A 22,120-nucleotide genomic window follows, 5' to 3' on the forward strand; every position below is an offset into this window, starting at 1 on the left:
GGCAGAGAACCTGCGTGGGGGGTTCAGGAAATGAACTCAGTTGCCCTTCCTTGGGGCGACTAGTGTGATGTGGCTCTGAACAAGCTTCCTTCTGCACTCCTAGCAGATCCTCTCAACAGTTGGCATGTTGCTTACATCTGTTCTTTTGTCACGTTTCGGGAGACAAACAACAGCAGGCGGGTTAAAAGGTGGCTTCCTGTGCTCCAGAGCAAAACTGTCGCTCGCAGCTGCTTCCCAGCTACCTGCCAGAAGTGATTTATAGAATTGGGAGAGGGTGTGCAGGAAGGGATGATGGAAACCAGAATCCCTCCGGGTTTGTCCTTTAATCCACAGGGGATCCACATGTTGTTTCAGGGTAATGCTGAATGCCTGGAAGAAAGTTTAGCAAGGCCCTGCTGTTTGCAGGGCCTCCCTCACCGGGGAGGGAACTTGACTTAATGAATTACATTCCAAGTAGGCCCTCTTGGATGTGGTCAACTGTCTTCAGTTTCATTTGTTTACAATCAAGGGCTTGTTAACAATGGTCCCTCCCTGCTTCCAGAAAAGCCCATATTTAGGCCAAGGCTGCAGATGGGTTAGGATCATAGAGAAATGGAAGGGTGGGTTTTATACACCAGGTCCCCATTTGTCCATGAGGACCCTGTAACTAGACTGTGTGTCCCAAACACAGTGAATAAGTCTGAAGCACAGAGCCAAGAAGGGGGGTGGGGGCAGGGGCTGCTTTATCTCCTGTGTAGTCTACAACTTCCCAAGTGATACTGTGTTCCAAAAATCATTGGGAAGACAGCTGTTTAGAACTTGGCACTGATTTATCAATGGAAGGTTATAAACAGTGATAAGACTGTCGTACAACTTAGGATGATCCAGAGGAGAACAGCCTGTGAATGGGAAAATCTTAAGAGTTGTCACTCAAGGAATTAGGGGTCCATCTTTTCAGTTTTCTGCTGCTAGGGCCAGAGATTTCCATGTCTGGGTGATTTCTTGATGCTAGGAAGAAACAGGATACAGCAGATAAAATGTGGGTGCCAAGAACACAAGCATTTCTCAATATTCTCCATCAGGGAAGGCTGTACTTGGGGTCTGGTTAATGGTCCCCAGTGTGGTGATGCTGAGATGCAGACACTTTAAGATGTGAGGCCTGTTGGATGCTTATGTCATTGAGGGCAAGGTCCTCATAGTTCCCTTGGCACCTCTGATGAATCTGTCAGAGACTTGTGAGCCTGTCCCTCCCCAGCCTCCATCTATGTTATGTGATCTCTCCCACATCGATTCTACCACTGTAATGTCATCACCAAGCCTTGCTGCTGCAGGCACCAAGACCTTGAACCACTAGAACTGAGTGAATGTCTATAAAGCTTCCAGCCTCTTATATTTGCTTTTAATTGCAGAAACAGAGAAGAAGGGACCTCCTCCCACAGTTATGTACTGCGTGAAGTGGTTTCTATGGGATGGGTGGGTGTTCACAGGCCCTGAGCTGTCTCTGCTCACATTTCCTCTACTCCAGTGGTTAGTCTCCAAACCAGCTGTCCCCTCACGTCTCAGGATGAGGAGCAAAATTGCATTCCTGGAGGAAAATACCCTTCCTGTGCACTTGCCTGTTGCCATTTGCCAACCCTACTTCTCCTTGCAGCGTCCCTCCATCTTACCACCCCAGCCTGTGCCTGTCCACAGCCTGCCTGCCAGATCCACTGTCAGAATTCCTGGCTAGCCACTGCTCTGACTCTCTTAAATTCGGGGCTGTTTATTCTATTTTATGTTTTCTTATACTTCACCTTCACCTGATCATAATGGTTTCTTCTTTAAACTGCCATAGCATTTTGGTTTTGTTTCTCTCCTTTTTTAGAGCCTGAATGTTGAATGAATGTTCATCTCACAGATTATAAGTAGATTATTTGCCATTGAAATCTCTTCTGTGCTGGTAAACTTTCACTCTGTTAGGTGTTCAGTGATGAAATCTTGGGTAATCTGAACCCCAGGCATAGTGTTACAATCAGTCTTCCCTGATTTATTCATTTGCTTGATTGTTATTGTCAAGTACTGTTGAAAAGTGAATGATTTTGAGAGCTTCTCAACCGGTTCTTACTGGATTTTTAGCTGCGATTTCTGCTCCATCTGCAGTTAGGATCTGAGCCCCAGCTTGGGTGCTCACCCTAAGCATGTGTTGCTCTGCTTCTTGTCTTCCACCTACTTCCTGCTTACAGCACAGACCTTGCCCCCTCAGTTCCACAGGGGTACCCCAGTGATGCTGAGCACAAATACGGAGGTGGCAAGACTGTCTCCAGCATTGAATATGGATGCATGAAGGAATTCCAGCGTCTGGGATATTTGTTTCAAACTTGGAAGCTAGATAATGCAAAGAATATAAAACAACAACCAAGGCTAGCATTCTGTGATAAGAGTCTTGGGATCTGCTAAGAGTTGGCTCCTTTTTCTTGGTGCCTCCCATAGACACTTCATTTCTTCCACTTTATTGCAGGAGGACTTGAGAGGAACACAGCTGAAAGCTCATTCATTTACAGTAGGCTCCCTTGTTTCACTCGGATGACTGACATGTCTTGAGGGGAAGCCTCACTTCAGCTCTATTCATTCACTTAGCTAGCTGACTTCCCCAGCTTAGGACACCTCCCTGCTAGATCTTTAGAAGAGAGTGTTTGGAGCCACCAAAGAAGAAATTGTTGGAAACAAGGTGGGTGGTGAGGAGAGAAAGTGGGCTGTCAAAACTATAGATATTCTAGGTTTGGTGGCCATCTTAGAATTTTTCTAAATTCCTATTGGGAAACTTGGATCCTATTAAAACTTGGTGGTTTGTTTTCCTGTAGGACCTTAAGAATCGTTTGAAAAAGTTGCTAGACTATTCGAGGATAAGTTCTAAATGAGAGGATATAGCTACATCTGTGCATCCTTCTGGAGTGGGCTAATCCAGAATCTGCACTCAAATGTTGCCATGGCCCCAGCTGTCCTTCCACTGAGTGGCTGGACCCTCGCTGTCAAGCTGGAGGATTAGGAAGCTATTTCCTTTATAGGAAGATGCTTGAGGATGCATAGTCAAGTCTTCATCTTCCATAATAAGAAGTCCTTAAATAATATCTAAATCTGAAAAGCAGGAAATAGTACAACCCTGGCATTTTAAAAATGGAGACAAATACCAGAAGCAAGAGCCACAAGAAGTGAAAGCAAGTTTCTATGGGGAACGAGAAGCTAAGATAGGATGGAAAGATACAAGGATGGTGGCTCTTTGATTTATTAAATGCTTTGCTATAAGAATTTTGTTTAAACTTTTTTTTAAGAAATGACATTATAAGGAAAAGAGGTTTTCTCCAAAACAGCATGAAAGGAAAGAAGGAATTTAGAGGAATATAAGTTACAGCATCCTAACGTACAGCTCACATATACACACACGCCCCGGTCTGACTTTAAAGAGATGACAGAGGCTAAGGCCTGGTGGTAGAGTGCCTGCCTAGCATGCACAAAACCCTGGGTTCCAGTTTTCAGTACCACATTCGCAGAAAAAGCAAGAAGTGGTGCTGTGGCTCAAGTGGTAGAGTGCTAGCCTTCAGAAAGCCAACAACAGTTCCCGGATGATCGTCTCCACATTCTAATCTAGATGTGTTATGATTCCTAACACAAAGCATGTGTTCAGCTGTATTGTTTAGGAAATAATAACAAGAACATAGTCTGCACATATTCAGTACAGACACAGTTTCTTTTCCTAAATATTTTTCACCTGCGGTTGGTTGAATCCATGGATACAGAGGGTTCTCTGGCAAGAGGAGCTAGCTAAGAATATTGGCTTGCCAGGATGCAAGGACAAATGTAAACATAACACAGCTTTAGAATTATAAATGTGCCGGGCGTGATGGTTCACACCTGTAATCCTAGCTGCTCAGGAGGCTGAGATCTGAGGATTTCAGTTTGAAGCCAGTCCTGGCCAAAAGTTCCTTGAGATTCTTATTCTAATTAATCACCAGCCAGAAGTGGCGCAGTGGCTCAAAGGGTAGGGTGGTAGCCTTGTGCTGAAGAGCTCAGGGAAAATGCCCAGGCCCAGAGTTCAAGCCCCACGTCTGACAGAAAGAGGGGGGGAGGGAGAGGGAGGAAAGAAAGGAAGGAAGTTAGAAAGGATTGTGAGGTCATCTGCTTTCACATCCTTCCTGCTGGCAAGTGGAATAGTATATGCCCCAGTAAACAGACACTTGCAGAAACAGCCATGTCTATGACTTGCCTGAGGTGTCACAGCTGGTTCATGGTGGAAAAGCAACCAGCACCACCTACCAGCCTTCCAGCTCACCACTGCCATTTTCTGTTCCTAGATTAACAACAGAGTTCTCTTGAGCCCAAATTGGAAATGGGAGAGAGAAGAGAGAAACACAAGACCATGCATATGTAGCCCCTTCCTATGGTGGGCTTAGGGCCTTGCTGCGGGAAATATGTGCTTTCAAGGTCCCCAAAACATCAGCTTAAAGCTTGACCACATAAGGCCTCCACTATAGAAGGAGGTAAGGTTTTGACTGCTTCAAGATTTCCAGCAGTAGAGTACTGAGGGTTTAACTTCTGTTTTGGGATAGCCTTTCCCAAGCAGGCCCCCAAATGTATACAATGAGGATGCTTCTCTCTTGTGCACTCAGCGTATCTGCTGTGTGCTGTCCCTTGCAGAATTGAGGGAAGCCACTTACTCCCTCCCAACCCCCACTTTTTTCTTTTGCTTTTTCTTTTTTGGTCAGTTGTGGGTCTTGAACTCAGGGCCTGGGCATTGTCCTCTTTTGCTTAAGGCTAGTGCTCTACCACTCTGAGCCACCATACCACCTCCAGTTTTGTAGTGGTTAACTGGAGAGAAAAGTCTCACGGACTTTCCTGCCTGAGCCAGCTTTGAAACCACAGTCCTTAGATTCTGATTACAGACATAAGCCACCAGCTCCCAGCCTCTTTTTTTTTTTTTTTTTAACTCGCACTAGGGCTTTAACTCAGGCCTTTGCTGCTCACTCTGCTACTGAGCCACAGCTGGTTAATTGGAGATAAGACTCTCACAGTCATGGCTGGGGTTGCACCAATGGTCCTCAGGTCTCTTCCCCTAAGTAGCTAGAACCACCAGCACCCAGCTAAGAACGGATTGAAGACAGTCACTTCATTTTGTGTGCAGATCCCCGTTGGAAAGGGCTGTATTGGGACTGTGCTTGGGTGTTTCCTCATCTTTTTTTTTTCCCAGTAGACACAGGAAAGCTGCCCTGTCTTTTTGCTGCTGCTGCAACTTCTGGCTGTTTGGCCTAGACTGGAAAACTTGGTTCTTCCTCATGCCCTGTACTTGAACCCTTGACATCCTGTTTATTATAAGCAGTTTGTGACTTTCTGCCTGTTCATTGCAATTGTCCCTGGTGACATCTTGGACCCCTCCCAACTACCCCAGGTGTTCTCTGAAGCATATGGTTAAAACCAAAGCACTGAAAAGCAGTTGTGTCCTCCATGGGCTTCTGAGTGTTGGCAAGTTTGGGTTGTTTTCATCCTTGATTCTGTGGGTATAGTGGCCATCTTGCTCTTTGGCAATCAAGGTGTCATTTACAGGGGCATAGAATGCCACACACACTTCCCTCCTCTTAAGGTATGGTTTTCTATCTACTCCATCCCCAAGAAGCTTTAACGTCGAAAGCAAATGTCCTTATTGTGCAAGGAGTGACTTCCCTTTGTAGTTTTTCTTTGTGTGTTCTGCTTTTTTCACTCAAGGCTAGCACTCTACCACTGGAGCCCCCAGCTCCCCTTCTGACTTTTTGTTAGCTAATTAGACATAAGAATCTTCTGGACTTTTCCACCCAGTTTGGCTTTGTTTGAAATGAAGTCCTTGGATGTCAGCAGCTTGACATATTTAGTGTTCCAGATTCTTCTGATGGCAGCAATGGTGCCTGCTTTGTTTCCTATTGATATTTTGGTTTAATCCATACCACCATCATCCTTCTCACCACACCACCTATCCTATCCTATCCTCCTGCCACCAGCTCCCTGGTGTCAGTGTTACAGGTATGTGTCACCATGTCCAGCTCTGTCTTTACCTTTGCAGTTAAGGAATTAGGGCAAGAGTGGGGAAAGAGAACAGGAAATAAAATAGAGAAAATACTGTGAAAGTATAAGTTACTTACATAGATTAGTTAAACTGATTTATGATAGTTTTGTTAAGAAAAGCGACAGTGAACAAGGCATAGTATACGTACTCGTCGTCCCTGCAGTCTGGAGACAGGAGGATTGTGAGTTTAAGGCTAGCTCAGACTACAAATCAGGACCCTGTCTAAATGTTTAGAAGGGTAGAAGGCTAGGCAGAGACAGTTCAGCAATGGAGCTTTGCTTATACCTGGGGGCATCCGACACACCACCACCACCTGCTGCTGTTGCTGAGACCACACTGGCAGGCTGCTAAGGAAGCTCCTAGAAGATGAATGAGAGCTCCTTTATCTTCTGAATGACAGTAATTATCAAGCTTACATTACACTGTAAGAAGAGGATCTTTTAATTTTACATGTAATACCTCCAGTGGCTAAATTAAAGCAATTAAATGTCTAAGAAGCCAAACAAAAAGCTGTAAAATGCTCTCAGTTTCAGGAAGCCAAGGCATTTTACTGGCCCTCCACCTGTCTGTATTTGCATATATATCAGTGCATCTTTTTTCAGCTATGGAGACTAAGATACTTATGTCCATTTTGCTAATTCATGCACGGCCCATAGTCAGGGGTGCCTGAAATCCAGCCTTCCAGCTCCCAACCCTCAGCCCTTCTGGTAAAGCTCAAATGTGGATCCTTTTCTTCCATATATTAGTGTCATCTATCTTCTAAATTTGAAATATAAGCTGAGAGCCATACCTGTGCTAACAAGTGCTTTACCACTGAGCTACACCCCAATCTTTTCTTAAAAGTTGGTTTTGGTTCGATGATTTTTCACAATAGAAAAATCCTCTAGATCCTAATGGGAACAGTGTGGCCCAGAGGCAGGACAAAGTCCTCTCTCCCCAGCAGCCGGTCAGCCACTGCTGATGGCCGGGTGGCGTAAGGCTGAGTCAGCCCGTGTCCTGCTCTGCCTGCCTCCTCAAAAGAGGACACCTAGAACCAGTGTAAAGTAGGCCCTCAGGACGGCTGAGCTATAGCTACCTGTTCCCAAATACCTGTTCAGAAACTAACTGGCAACTCCCAGTGCCAGCAGAGAGAGAATTGGCCAGAGCCTGTTCAGGCCACTTGCACATTCCCAATATGAGATGGGGGGTGGGGGGAGAGGGTGGTGGAGAGGTGACATGTATAGATAGATTTCAATAAAATGAGAATCCCTTGCAATGATGAAATATTGCTTTGGTTATGTCAGCTGTTCAGCTCTCTTATTTTGATGGTAGATGGCAGCAAAAATAATACAAATGTGGTTATAACTTCTAATTTACTTACTTTTCTACTGAAACTATATATTACTCCTATGGCTCCTGAACCACAGAAGAGCCAGATTTGGTCTACAGGGATGAAGAAGGGTTGCCTGTCTTGTCTGAGATCACAGATGTTACACCATCAGTCACAGTCCCCCTCATTTTCGTAGAAGGGACTTGAGGGTGGCTTTCCAATCCCCGCTGCACAGTTAACTTAATTGTGCACGATTCCTGCACCATTTGAACTGCATCCTTACTCAGTTTCTTTAACTTCTATTTTCTATGCTTGATTTGAACATGTAGGTTTATTGACCTTCTAAAATGGCTATTCAGAGCCAAGCTTGGTAGTTCACTCCTTTAGTCTCGACATTCGGGAAGCCAGAGACAAGAAGGATCATGGACTCCAGACAGGTTACACAGAGATACTGTCTCCAATAAAATCAAATAAAAATGGGCCAGGATGTAGCTCAGTGATAGAGCACTTGCCTAGGATGACAGGCCCTGGGTTCAATCCTTACCACAACAAATACATTTGTGTGTGTGTGTGTGTGTATATATATATATATATATATATATATATACACACACACACACACACACACACACACACACACTACATATGTGCATATGTAAGCCACGTGGTTACTTGTACGTTGGGGTACACAGGGATATGAGAGGGCCACACTTGTTTGCCTGCCTCTCTAGGGGAGGGATTTGTTCCACTTCCCAAAGGAAGAGGAAGACATTGTCAGTTGCCAGCCTTCCCTTGTCTCTGTTTCTTGGAGGCATCCTCCCTGGTAGCCCCAGGTGCAGCTCTGTCTTCCAGCTACAGCTGTCTTATTCTGTCCCAGCCCCATTTAGAAAAGCAAAGACTTAGAAGGAAAACCAAGGGCAATGTAGGGATGCACACAGTCCCGAAAACACAGGTCACTTTGCAAAGAATAGTCCTGACTCATCCTGAATGTCCCAAAAAGCCTGTCGTCAGCAGCCAGGAGTCCATCCCAGGGTGGATGATTTAATAAGCTCATCTGACCTCTTAGTTTTTTTTTTCACCTACAGCCTTGAGCTTTTCTTGGTCCAAGTTGACCTTGTTAATAAAGAAGCCCATCCCCAGGCCCAGGCCACCTAGCAGGTATGTGCTTCTTTAGACATTTCCTAGGAAACTTGAAAGAACAGCCAGGTTTTAGCTGCCCTTCTCTTCTTACTCTCTAGTCTTTCAGTGTCCTTCCCGCTCAAAGTCTTGTTTCAGCTCAGTTAAAGGGTGGTAGAGCCACTCACAAAACCTGACCACCAGTGGCTCACATCTATAATCTTAGCTACTCAGGAGGCTGAAATCTGAGGATCATGTTCAAAGCCACCCTGGTCTCCAATTAGCAAATTAGCCAGCAATGGAAGTATGGCACCAGCTGTGAGTAAAAAAGCTTGCGGTGTGTGTGTGCTGTGTGTCTTCATCCAGTCCCATCCTCCCTCCTTTAAAAAAAAAAAATCAAGGCTGGTACTTTATCACTTGAGCCACAAATCTACTGGGTTTTTGCTGCTTAATTGGAAATAAGAGTCTCACAGACTTTTCTACCCAAGCTAGCCCCGAACTTTAGTCCTCAAGTCTTGGCCTCCTGAGTAATTAGGATGACAGGCATGAGCCACCGGTACCTAACTCTCATTTCATTTTTACATTAACCTTGGAAGATTTTAGCCCAATTTGCAGAGGGGAAAACTAGTTAAAGATGAACTTTGCAAGATCACATTTGTAATTAAGAGAATGATTCCAGTTTAGTCTGCCTGAGCCTAGAAGCTACTATTTTTAATAGTACTCCACTGTGTTTCTCTTGTCCAGTGTCTTGGATTACGTCCAGCTCTAGCCTGTACCCTTCTTAATTGAACATCCTTTTCCTAAATGGGCATTGACAGGGCATCAGGGTGAAACTTAGAGGCAAAGTTTGTTTTGGAGATTACTGTTGCAGGTGGCAAGGTCAGTGCCCACTGCAACACAGTACATAAGACTTCCTAGGAGGCCACTGTCCTCAGAAAGCTGTGCCAGTCTTTCTGTCCACAGCCAGAAGCACTAATGAGCAGGCCTTGCGTTAAAAGGCAGACTGTGACCTTGCTCTGTCTGGGGAGCTTGTTGCTAAAGCCACTCCTCTGAGAAGCCTGAGGCCCTATGTCCAGAGTGATCTCTGCTTTTGTTCTTGAGTTTAAAGCCTTAAGAGTAGGGGCTGGCCAAACTCAGCCGGAGGAAGTGTGATTGCCAGCCAGTTTGAAGTAGCACCGTGGATTGCTGAAGTGTTAAATGTCACTTGCTTGCACACACAAATCCCAGGGATATTTGAGACTAGCTTATGTGACTGCATGCATAGCACACCACACAAGTGGTACTTTTCCGTGGCTTTGCACAGAGAGACCACAACGGGGTTACAAGAGAGCCAGTTGCATGAGTGAGCTGCAATGTGCCGGTTGGCTTTATCCCCTACTCTTACTTTAAGACGCTCTGATAGTACTTCCCTTTAGGTTGTTGGTCACCTGGGTCTTTGCAAGGTTTGTCTGGGAGTATAGATTTGGGTGGACCCAGTCTTGCACACACCCCCTCCTGGAGTTCAGTTGGGCACAGGACACTGCAGGCCAGTCATGCAGCACGTCCTCCACTTTCTTGCTCTGTGGTGCACATCTGTAATTAGATTAGGAGATGCTGAAAGGCCTGTCAAACATCTGGGGAGCTCTGTCCTGCATTGCAATGGGTTGAGTCCATGCAGGTTGGGGAGGGAGGATGGTGCCTAGGACGATAAGGGTTCTGCCTGGCTAATGGATACTAGGAAAACTGGGTGTGCCTTGTTCTCAGAATGACTTTCTGCACATTGTTAACCCAAGCTTGGGTCACAGAAAATAGGGTGGGTGAGGATGAACAGATGACTAACACAGAGATGGACCGTAATCTGTTAGCTGGATTTCTGAGAACTAGATTCTGGGAGCGAGCATGCTTCAGTGTTGAAGAGGAAGTAGGTGACTGTAATATGAATGTTGGACAGGATTTAACTCTGGAGATTTGAATCATACCACAGGGCCCTTGGCTACTCATTCACAAGGTATTTCTTGACATCTTTAGAAAGCTTGTATTTATTAGGAGAAGCATCCCTTTGTGTCTTGGATTGTATGATGTCTACCTTCTTCCTTGGAAAGCCGTTCATCTCAACTAAACAACCACGTGGGATAGGAAGCAGAAGTGTGCTCGTACCTCAGAGGCAGGAACATGGTCTATGTGAGGAATCCCACTGAGCTTTGTGGTCAAGGAGCCTGCACCTTCAGAGCCAGCTCTGTGAGTGGCTGTATGTCACCAGGGATCAGAGCCAACATCTCCCCAAATCTCCATGTGTCCATGTGTGATGTGAAGTGATTTGACTCCAAGGGCTTCACATATGAAGGAATCCTGCCTGCTCCTATGCAGCGCAGGGCCTAGCACACTGTTAGCACTTCCTCAACACAACACCATGTGGAGGTGCTTCGGATTTGGGATGTAGTTCAGTCGATGGTATGCAGCTGCCTAGCTCATACACTAGAACTGGGTTCAACTCCCAGCACCAAAAATAGAGTTCTTTGATCGTTGCTTGTTGGTCTGCCCTGCAACCAACCATATGGTCAAAGTAGTAGGCAGTTGCTCCAAAGACCTAAGGAAAGGTAGACTGAGGACAGTGAGAAGTTGTAACTATCAATTACAGACACTGAAGGAGAAAAAGAGTCTGGAACCCTCAGAGGAAGGGCGGGCAGGTGGTGAGAGGCGCTCTGTTGTGGAGGAAGGGGCCAGCGCTGGCAGTGAGCCTGCTCTTCCTGCAGCTTGGCTCAAGGGTAGAGTGGTAGCCTAGAGTTGAAGAGCTCAGGGACAGCGCCCAGGCCAAGTTTCAATCCCTATGACCCACCCCCCCCAAAAAAAATTCCTGGAAAGCAAGTACCTATTAGAGCCCAGAGATGCCGTTCTCCCTGGGAACAAATCCCAGGCTTGGATTGACCCCACATATAAAAACTTTGGAGTTGTTTTCACATACACACATCTCTGATTGCCATAGCACCTGGCAGGCAGGATCATAAATAGGGTGACTGTCCTTGTTCACACTGGAGTCACTGGTGGGAACTGTGTATGGAGCCTTTCCCTGAGGTGGGGTGCTACTTCTACATCTAATAAAACCCCAGTCCACCTTTCCAGGGCTGGATTTCTGCACTGGTGGCATGCGTGAGGTCATGTCTGGAGGCCTTTTGTATGGCCAGGTTCAAGATTGTAGAAGAGACTGCAAGATGCCATGACTGGGGGGTAGATAGAATTTGAATAGCACATGTCAGGTTTCTGTGTATGTTTTAATCATTCTTTGTCTTTTAATTAACTAGACCGCTACAGACAGTTCTTCTAATTCCTCTCAGAAGCGGGAACAACCTACTCGGACGATCTCCTCTCCCACATCCTGTGAGCTCCGCAGGATTTACACCCTGGACCCATACTCCACAGACCATTATCACCTTGACCAGGTGAGCAGTATCTCCTCCTCCCACTTCCAGAATGGCCCCCTTCTCAGCCCGATGCCCCAGACCAACCCTGTTTCTCTTTCCTGATTTATACCCTACCCACAGTGAAGGTGTCGGTGGTAGCAGTTCAGCCCTGCTTGACATTTTCTTGCTTTAGATGATTATCCCTTATAAATCACTCCAGGAGACAGGTTGCCATCATCGCCAGGTTATAGACGAGGATGGAAAGCCTAAGGGAATGAGATTCAAGTCCACATCTGTTCTCACCCAGGGCCCTAGCATACCTCTGTATTCCTTAGTCCCAAGGCCTCCTGGCTTAGCATGAAAGCATTGGGTCCAGATGAGGGCTAAAGAATGCTGTATACTTGGCTTGGGCCACCTGACCACAGGCTGCAGTCTCAGTCCTGCTCACGTAGATGTAACTGCAGTCTGGAATCTAATAATTTCACAAATATTTACTAAATGGCTGTTTTATGGAACAGTTTCCAAATTGTGGGGCATGGACCGGTGCCTATGTGACTACTAAACTGCTTTCAGATGAGAACCAGACAGGGAATTCTCTTAAACCTAAAGGTAGATTTGTTTCTTTCTTAAAAGATCATTTTATTGTGTGCTTCCTAATATTTTGACATTAAAATGTTCTTTTTTGAAAAAAAATCACATAATGGTCCCAGTAGATAAAAATTGACTTTTTGGTTTTTTTTTTTTAACTTTCCTTCTGCAAAATAAAATGGAGGAAAAGCCAAGATTTGTTTTAAATCCTTCCAGATTATGATTTTTCAAAGCCTGGGGAACTGTGATTGGGAGAGTCTGGCAGGAAGTTGAGCAAAATGTATGATGTGTAACAATAAAAATAATTTTTAAGAGCTCTTGATCTACTGGGAAGTGCTGGGCACATATCTTACCATGTGATTAGTGCTGGAGCAATATATACACTGACATTGAGAGTATTAGGCATCAGGCATGCTGGGTACCAGGAGCTTAGTAGCTAACCTCCAAGCAGGATGTGCAGATTGGTAGACAGGGAAACTGAATCTTGATGAGTTAGTAAATTTTGTAGTCCACGTTTGACAGCAGTGGTTCATTTCAGAGCCATGCTCCTACCCCCTGAGACACCTTCAGAGGCCATTAGAGATGGGGAATCTCATTCTTTGCCTGGCCAAGGCAGAAATACAAGCATTCATGTCATGTCACTCTGGTCCAGGTATTATATGTAGACTATAATAGGACTAACTGCAGAGCAGACACCCTAAGCTAAGGGGCAGTACATCTCACAATGAAAGTTTGTGAGTATGACCGTGGGTCTAGCTACTCACTATTTGGGGAATCCGGGAAGGATTCAAATCTAGTCGGTTTCTAGATCCTTTCCTTTTCACATCTGTCTATCTCTTTCAAATCAAATTTTAACCAGATGACAAGTTAAGCCTTAAATATGTTCCTATGCTACATTTTTTAGGACCACCTATTGTTCTCAGGGTCCCATTCACAAGAACAAAATGCATCTTACGTTGTATGACCCAGTGTGCAGAATAAATGACAAAAGTTTGAGGGATGGGGCCGGGAGTTTGGCCTAGTGGTAGAGTGCTTCCCTAGCATGCACGAAGACCCGGGTTGGATTCCTCAGTACCACATACATAGAAAAGTCAGAAATGGTGCTGTGACTCCAGTGGTAGAGCGCTAGCCTTGAAGAAAGCCCAATGACAGTGCTTAGGCCCTGAGTTCAAGCCCCAGGACTGGCAAAGAAAAAAAAAAAAATATCAGGGAATAAAACATATTAGTAGTAGTGCAGCTCCAGTATTCATACTTTTCTTTTTTAAAGCAGCAGCCAGAGCACACTGACAGAGCATACTGTACCAAAATGGCCAACAGTAATAGAAGCTGTTAAAAGTCGGTCCATTGCAGACTGGGATGGGGACTAGTGGGGAAGGGGAATGGATTCTGGGGGACCGAGTCCTGTTGTGCCTCCATCTGGGCTTCTGAATATGCATCCTTTCTTGTTCTCTTCCTAAGTGTGTAGTGGCACATCAAGAGGAAAGAGAGAGAACTCAACCACTTACCGTGGGTTTCTGACTCGGAAGTGGATGGACACTCAAATACAATTGTCCATCTTGTGCTGGGACTGGATGGGGGTTGGGGGAGGGAGAGGGAGCCAGAATAGCGCCCGGGGCCCTGAGTTCCAGTTCCACTGTTAGATATTAATCAGGAATGAATGCACTGATTCCTGTCAAGAACTGTCCGGGGGCGGAGGTGGGTGGTGAGTGGCGGCCCCCGTAACGCTGTGTGCTTCCCTCCCTCGCCCCTCCCCGTCCCGGGGCAGCGCCTACCCAGGCCCTACCCGCAGGTGAGCTTCCCAGACGACGACGAGGAGGTGGTGCGCATCAACCCCCGGGAGAAGATCTGGATGACCGGCTACGAGGACTACCGGCACGCGCCGGTGCGGGCCAAGTACCTGGACGCGTCGGAGGATGCCGACTCGTACGTGCGCCTGGCCAAGGGCGAGGCCCCCAAGCACGACTACAACTACCCCTACGTGGACTCCTCCGACTTCGGCCTGGCCGAGGACCCCAAGGGCCGCGGGGGCGGCGTGATCAAGACGCAGCCGCCGCGGGGGAGCAAGGGCCGGCGGCGCAAGGAGGACGGCGAGCGCTCGCGGTGCGTGTACTGCAGGGACATGTTCAACCACGAGGAGAACCGCCGGGGCCGCTGCCAGGACGCGCCCGACCCCGTGAGAACTTGCATCCGCCGGGTGAGCTGCATGTGGTGCGCCCACAGCATGCTCTACCACTGTATGTCGGACCCCGAGGGAGACTACACAGACCCCTGCTCGTGCGACACCAGCGACGAGAAGTTCTGCCTCCGGTGGGTGGCTCTCATTGCCTTGTCTTTCCTGGCCCCCTGTATGTGCTGTTACCTGCCCCTCCGGGCCTGCCACCACTGCGGAGTCCTGTGCAGGTGCTGCGGTGGGAAGCACAAAGCGGCCGCCTGACTCAGTTTCCCCAGCCCCTTGCCCCTCCCCACATCTCCATCCTCTGCCCTCCAGGGAACTCGTGGTCTCTTACACACCCTCATCTCCTCCCCGGCTCCCTTCCACTCACGCACTCCAAGGGGCAAGGCGAGCCACCGAGGCCTCATTCTTGGTCACCGTTCACTCCAGCCTGGAGAACTGCCCGGTGGCTTCTCCGCTCCCCAAGGCCAGGTGTGGGCCGCGCGCACAGTGTTCGGACGGGAAGGAACCTTCCGCAGGGACTCTTGTATTCTTCCCGACCTGTAATCCACGCTGACTGTCTTCTCCGGGTGTTGATTTCCTGTCTCTCCTCACCCTGCACACGCGCACACACAGACACACACAGACACACGCACCTCTTCCACTTCAAAGGAGTCTGCAGTGGAAACAACTAGAATCCGATTGGGGGTTTGTCGTGGATGTATTCCAAAAGCAGGGTTCCTGCCCGCCTGTAGGGAGCGAGCACCCCCTCCTGCAGCGATGTTAGGTCGGAAAAGAGGAAACCCTCGCAGTATCAGTGGTCTAACCTGCAGCTCAAGTTACCTTGTGTAGGAGGTGAGCTAGTCAACTCTCTGTACTACAAAATAATAGCGCTTTAACTTTTCTACAGCTAATTTAACCATGTAAGCTGCAGTTTCCAACTTTAGGCCATCATCATTCCCTTCCCCTCCCCCCCACTACCACCAAATCTGTTGAATTTATTCACTGATGCAAAATATTCACCTGTCAAATGACTGAGAATTGAGCCTTAACTTCAGATTCACTTGTGAGAATTAAGAAAAATTCCTTCAACTGCTTTGCATCTCTTGGACCAGGGCTAGAAAGGTTTCTAGGAGCTCCCCCAACCCTCAGATTCCCCTAAAATAGAACTTTCTGGAACTGTGTTATTGTGTTGCCACCACTTTAAAAAAAAAAAAAAAGAACTTAGCAATATTAGAATAATACATTGATGACGCAAGAAATTTTACTCACTGTTTTTGCAAACTAGACACAAACCCATGTGCACTAAGAAACACTAAAGTTGTAGTGAATAACACATCCGAGCTTCCCCAACCCCGGTGACAGTTTTATATTAACCAGGGGGGATTTTAAATGCGATACATTTAAGCCCACCATTTGAAGAGTACTTGATTGCATTTTGTGTCAGTGGGTTTATGTTTTTAGTTTTCATTTTGGACTCAATCTCACCTCATCAAGCTCTTCATTTATACTTAGGAAAAAACAAGGCCATATGTAAAAACCCTTCTAATGCCTAAGTGTCTTTCTCCTGCAACTCCACACCCAGCCTTGCCACTTGGGGTGCACAGTGGGTCAGGTTGCCAACTGATTCTCCCTGTCACCTTGCCACATAGGAGGCTTCTAATTACTGGAAAAGAGTATTTTTCTAATATATTGTAAGGAATAGCCAAATCTTATTGAAGAAAGAAGCCAGGTGCTGGTGGCTCACACCTGTAATCCTAGCTACTCAGGAGGATTGCAATTCAAGGTCAGCCTGGGCAAAAAAAAAAAAAAAAAGTTCATGAGACCATATCTAAACTAATAGCTGGGTTCAAGGATGTGTACTTGTCATCCCAGCTATGGGGAATATAAGAAGCTGAGATTAGGAGGAATCGATGTTCCAAGCCAGACTAGGCTAAGAACTTTGAGAGAACCTCCCCCCTATCTCAACAGCAACACCAACAAAGGCTGGAAACAGTGGTGCATACAATTTGTCCCAGCTAAAGGGACAAGTAAAAATAGGAAGATCAAAGTCCAGTCCTGGCAAAAATCGAGACTCTAATCTCAAAAATGATCAGAGCAAAACAACAACAAAAAAAGGTAGGTAGAGGGGGACCAGGAATGTGGCTCAAGCAGTAGAGTGCCTGCCTAGTAAGTGCAAAGTCCTAAGCTCAAACCCCAGTATACCTCTCCCCACCCCCAAGCAAAAATAAAAGGTGAAGGGGGTGATATATACCTAGCATAGTACAATCAGATCTTTCCATGGTAATTGCCAGCGGGAGGTTTGGCCTGGTCCCCTACCTGCACCCCCACTTCCCACTCTCCCCTTTCTTTATTGCACTCGAGATTTCAGTGTTCAAGGAAAGGATTTTCCACTCGGCCAGTCAGTCACATTGGGAAGATGCTAGCCATGCTTACCTTTGTCAGGAGTGTTTTATTTCTCTGCGACAGATGGTCCGTGTACATACCCCGGGTCGTTGTGCTGCTGACTTAGTTGGTAGATGTTTCCGTTGTTGGAATGACTGCTGGAGCTATCCAGTGTGGAAAAGGAGCAGAGCGCTGCGCGGTGGGATGCACAGAAGGGAAGAGAACCCCTTCTAGAGAACAGCTAGCAAACCCTCAGCCAGCCTCCTACTGTGGAGAGACCACTGTCCTGAGGGACCGCCTCGGGGCCTTTCTCTTAAGGTCCCCTCTGCAAAGCACAACACTAATGTATGTTTCGTCAGACCTCAGTTCCGTTGCCCCTATTTATTTCAGCAAGAACACACACGGGTCCCTTTGTGTTGGTCACCTGTATGTAGCTGTCACTCGTCCTGTCTTCCTCAGCCCCTTGCTGGTTTCCATCTCTTGAAGAGTGTATGCTAGCCAATCTGACTCTGTGTGCGTATCCTTTGGTTTTGTGAAGGCAGCGGTTCAGGGCACAAAGACAGCCATGGGGACATTTGTGTAAATATGTCTGTCTCTCCGCCACACTGAAGCTGAACAGTGTGCCGTATTTTCCCAGTCAGCTTTGCCATACTGATGTCAGTCATTTGAGAGAAATTATTCAGATTTTATTTTTGTATCTGTGGTAACATTAACCAAAAGATTTTCTGTTCATAAGCTTCACATACACACACACACACACACACACACACACACACACACCCCAAAGCTATTTGCTGACATTAACAAATTAAAGTGCCTGAAGCATAATTCATTCTTTACCTGTATACTAAAAAAACAAACAAACAAACCCTGTTGTATTGATTTTTTTATAATAAGCCTTTTTACCTGTGTAATATATATATATATATATATACAAGTGTATGATGTATATTTTAGTTCTTAACTTTTTTTTATGGTTTCTAATATGTTTGACCAATGTAGCCATTGCATTAAAATGTATCCTGTAAATATAAAAACATCCTATCCGATCACTGGCTTTGGGTTGTTTATCTGGCTGGAGCTGGGGAGGGAGTCCAGCTCAGTGTCTCGCACACAGGATGGGACGTGCGGACACCAGTCTGTTTTTGTGAGGCCCTTCCTGCCTTTGGTTATGTCATGTTCCCCAGGGAAGACTGCAGCTCCGTGGGCTCAGATGCCTCAAGTAAAAGGAATGCTGTGTGACACACACACACATACACACACGCGTGCGCGCGCACACACACACACACACACACACCCCACAGTCCAGAGAACACTCCCTCATCCTAGGCCTGCCTTCCCACAAGTGTTTCTCAGAGGGAACAGCTGTACTTCCTCCCAGTTGTTTTCCACCAGTTCCCGCTAAACCTCAAGGGTATATGTGTGTGTGCATAAGACAACTCACACAGAAGACAACGTTCAAACTTCAGGACCCTTGTTTCTAAGCAGCTCTCTCTCTCTCTCCCCCTCCCCTCCCGCCCCGATTCTGACAAGGACAATGCCCAGAAGGAAAAAGCATGAGATCTTTTGAGGGTACCAGAGAAAGAATGGCTTTGGGGGGGTGGGGCACAGGTCATGGGGCTTGGACTCTGGGTTTGGGCACTGTCCCTGGGTTCTTCAGCTCAAGGCTACCACCCTACCCCTTGAGCCCCACTTCGCCTTTTCTGGTGATTAATTGGAGATAAGAATCTCTCGGTCTTTAGTGCCCGGGCGGGCTTTGAACTGTGATCCTCAGATCTCAGCCTCCTGAGTAGGATTATAGGCATGAGCCAACTGTGCCTGGCTCAAAAATTGGCTTCTTTGGAAGAGCCTTCCATCTTAACTCTTCCTCAAGAAGACTTTTCCCAAGCCACCAGCTAAGGGAGGTGCTGTTAGAACTAGAGGGGAGAGTGTACCAAAACGTGCCCTGCCCCTCTCCATTCCTCTTGTTTTGCTGTTTTACTGTTGATGAACCCAACTTTATAGTGGGTCACGAATGTGACCCACTTCACATGAGGCCAGCTGAACCAAGCTGGCTGGGACTAGCACCCAGAGCCCTCTCTCCCCAGCTGCCTTAGAAAGGGCCTGTTCTATAGATTCCTTCTTGAATACTTGTTTGTTAAACACGTCATTTGAAATATGATGTAACGATCAACGTTAATAAATTCTTGGATAAAAAATTCAAAGATAGTAACATCTGAAGAAAAAAAAAAGAAAAAGAAAGGGCTTGTTGCCCTGGGTTCCCTGTGTGCTTGCCCAGAAGCTTGATGTCTTGTTCTATTCAAAAAAGCCCATTAATCTTGCCCAGGAGTGCTTGGAGGCATCAAGGTAGGCGAAACGTGGGTACTGTCTCACAGGGACTGCCGTGTGTGTCTGTGTGTGTCTGTGTGTCCTGAGTCTTAAACTCAGGACTTGGGCAATGTTCCTTAAGTTTTTCACTCAAGGTTGGCTCTCTACCACTTGAGCCACACCTCCACTTCCACCTTTTTTGCTGGTTAATTGGAGAGAAAAGTCTCACAGACTTTCCTGCCTTGCCTGGCTTTGAGCCGCAATTCCGAGATCTCAGCTTCCTGAATAACTACGATCTCAGGTGTGAGCCCTCAGTGCCTGATCCTCTGCAAAACTTAGTGTTCACCTCTGCTTTGCATATGAGACACAGAAATGAAGTCACTTCATCAAGCTTATTGGACACCTGCTGCCAGTAGCCTTTGGGCAAAACGACCTCACCTGACTTGAGATTCTCAGGATATCTTAGTCACAGGACCCAAGTCCAGCTGCTTAGCCCTTTAGTGTGAGATCAAGACAAGGTGTTAAGGCAAAGGGACTTTATTCAAAAAAGCCAGCTAATTGGCTTGGAGTTTGGCCTAGTGGTAGAGTGCTTGCCTTGCCTTGCATGCTCAAAGACCTGGGTTCAATTCCTCGGTACATACATAGAAAAAAGCCAGAAGTGGTGCTGTGGCTCAAGTGGTAGAGCTCTAGCCTGGAGAAAACCCAAGGGCCTAAGCCTAAGCCCAGGACTGGCAAAAAAAAGCACCAGCTAATCTTGTCTGAGGAGGGTACAGGAGATGACGGACTGGGGGGGGGGGACTACCACCTCACAGGTGGAGCTTGTAGCCAAGTGACACATAACTGATTCTATTCACCTAGACTTATGCAATCTTGGGAATGGAGACATTTCCTTCACCTTTTCCTGTCCCTGATAAGCTAGTCCCCGATAAGCTTCAGCCATTTCTCAATCAACAGGCTGGATGAGCCTCTGATTGATTACCAAACTCCTGGTTAAAGAAAGGTCACACTTACTTGGAAGATAAGGGGTCAGGGCAGGTGAACTAGGGAGTGAGTAGGGCTTTGTTGTGAATGAAGCACATGGAAAAGGTTCAGGATTCTGCCCCAGTTACAGTGTGACCCATAGAAGGTGCTGCTTTCCTTTTTTCCTTTGCTATGGGCTCTTAGGAAACCAGAAACTGGAGAAAATTCTGCTGCAGAACACAGCAGGCAGAAGTGGTGCTGTGGCTCAAAGGGTGCAGTGGTAGCCTTGAGCTGAAGAACTCAGGGATAGCACCCCAGGACAAAAAAAAAAAAAAAAAACGTGGGCCAGGATTGTGGCCTAGTGATAGAGTGCTTGCCTAGCATGCATGAAGCCCTGGGTTCAATTCCTCAGTACCACATGCACAGAAAAAGCCAGAAGTGGTGCTATTTCTCAAGGGGTAGAGCACTAATCTTGAGAAAGCCCAAGGACAGTGCCCAGGCCCTAAGTTCAAGCCCCAAGACACACACACACACATAGCAGGCTGAAGCCCATGGTGGTTATTTGTGTTTGATTACTTTTTTCAGCGCTGTGATTCTGAACTCCATTGTCTTGACCTTGAAGAGCCTTCCATGTATGTGAATAGCTCGGGTGAGAGCTGCACAGGTGTAGTAAGGCCAGCTACGTTCTGGGGAAGAAGTCAGCAGCCTGTGGAGTTCTGCAGAAGAGGCTGGTCCCTGCTCAGTCCCACTTGTTGATGGGCACAACTTGCCTGCACTTCCTGCTGTTCCTTCAATGGTTGGTTACCAACCCTCTCCTAAATAGTGGACCCATGTACCACACAACCAGGCCACCCTCCAGGGCTGAAGTACTGGTAGATGAACCCTGTTTCTCAAGGAGCCTCAGGGCACTTTTAATTTATCCTTCCTTGCAAGCAGAGAATCAGAGGGCCAACTTGTGAAGATTGGAGGTTGGGGAGAGGGACATCCATTTGTGGCAGTGTTCCAGTTTGTGTAGTTTGGTTTTCCAGTTTGTGTAGTGAGATGGTCAAATGTACCATTTGTTTTTGTTTTTTTTCTGATGTGCTTTATAGTTTGGGATAGTTTTCTATTTTTGTGGTGCTGGGGATTGAATTTAGGGCTTTGTGCTTGCTGAGGTCTACTCTTAAGACTGAGTTCCAGCTCCAGCTTGCATTTATTGAAGCCTGAGCCACATGTGTTGAACAAAGGGAGATGATCCTGGTTGCATTTCATTCACCAGACACCAGCTGTGTCTGGGCCCAGCAAGGCCTACACAGTTTTCTTCAGCTGGAACATCCAGGATTGGTACTTGTAATTAGAAGTAGCATCTGCAGGGCAGGCTTGGGGGTCAGAGGCTTTGTGCATTTATAAGGGAAGATAAAGTTCCTATGCTACTCATACTTGGTATCCTTGTATCCTTTCCCTCTCTTAGGTCATATTCTCTCTCTCTCTCTCTCTCTCTCTCTCTCTCTCTCTCTCTCTCTCTCTCTCTCTCTCTCTCTCTCTCTCTCTCTCTCTCTCTCTCTCTCTCTCTCTCTCTCTCTCTCTCTCTCTCTCTCTCTCTCTCTCTCTCTCTCTCTCTCCTCTCTCTCTCTCTCTCTCTCTCTCCCCCCCAAAAGCCAGGGTGATTCAGATGTGGTAGCATATCCTTATAATCCTCAATACTCAGGAAGCAGAGGTAGGACAATCTTGAGATGGAATTTGAAATTTTATCTCAAAAATAAAAAGTTTGGGGGCCGGGAGTTTGGCCTAGTGGTAAAGTGCTTGCCTAGCATGCACAAAGACCCGGGTTCGATTCTTCGGTACCACATACATAGAAAAAAGCTGGAAGTGGTGCTGAGGCTCAAGTGGTAGAGCTCTAT

At 46.7% G+C, this 22,120-nt stretch overlaps 1 protein-coding gene across 2 annotated transcripts in view; it reads left to right on the forward strand.

Annotated features, from left to right (window-relative positions):
* The window catches only part of Spred2 (sprouty related EVH1 domain containing 2), a 121,962-nt gene extending 103,940 nt beyond the window's left edge, over positions 1–18,022 (forward strand). For both annotated transcript variants that reach the window (XM_090336788.1, XM_090336789.1), the window contains exons 5-6: positions 11,750–11,887; positions 14,202–18,022. In XM_090336788.1, coding sequence (XP_090192914.1) covers positions 11,750–11,887; positions 14,202–14,870 — 807 coding nt within the window. In that variant the 3' untranslated portion in view covers positions 14,871–18,022. The remainder of the gene's footprint in view (positions 1–11,749; positions 11,888–14,201) is intronic.
* Positions 18,023–22,120: the final 4,098 nt, after the last annotated feature.

Source organism: Megascapheus bottae, chromosome 7, assembly GCF_031878675.1.
Source record: "Megascapheus bottae isolate mThoBot1 chromosome 7, mThoBot2.hap1, whole genome shotgun sequence".
In the NCBI taxonomy this organism is placed as follows: Eukaryota; Metazoa; Chordata; class Mammalia; order Rodentia; family Geomyidae; genus Megascapheus; species Megascapheus bottae.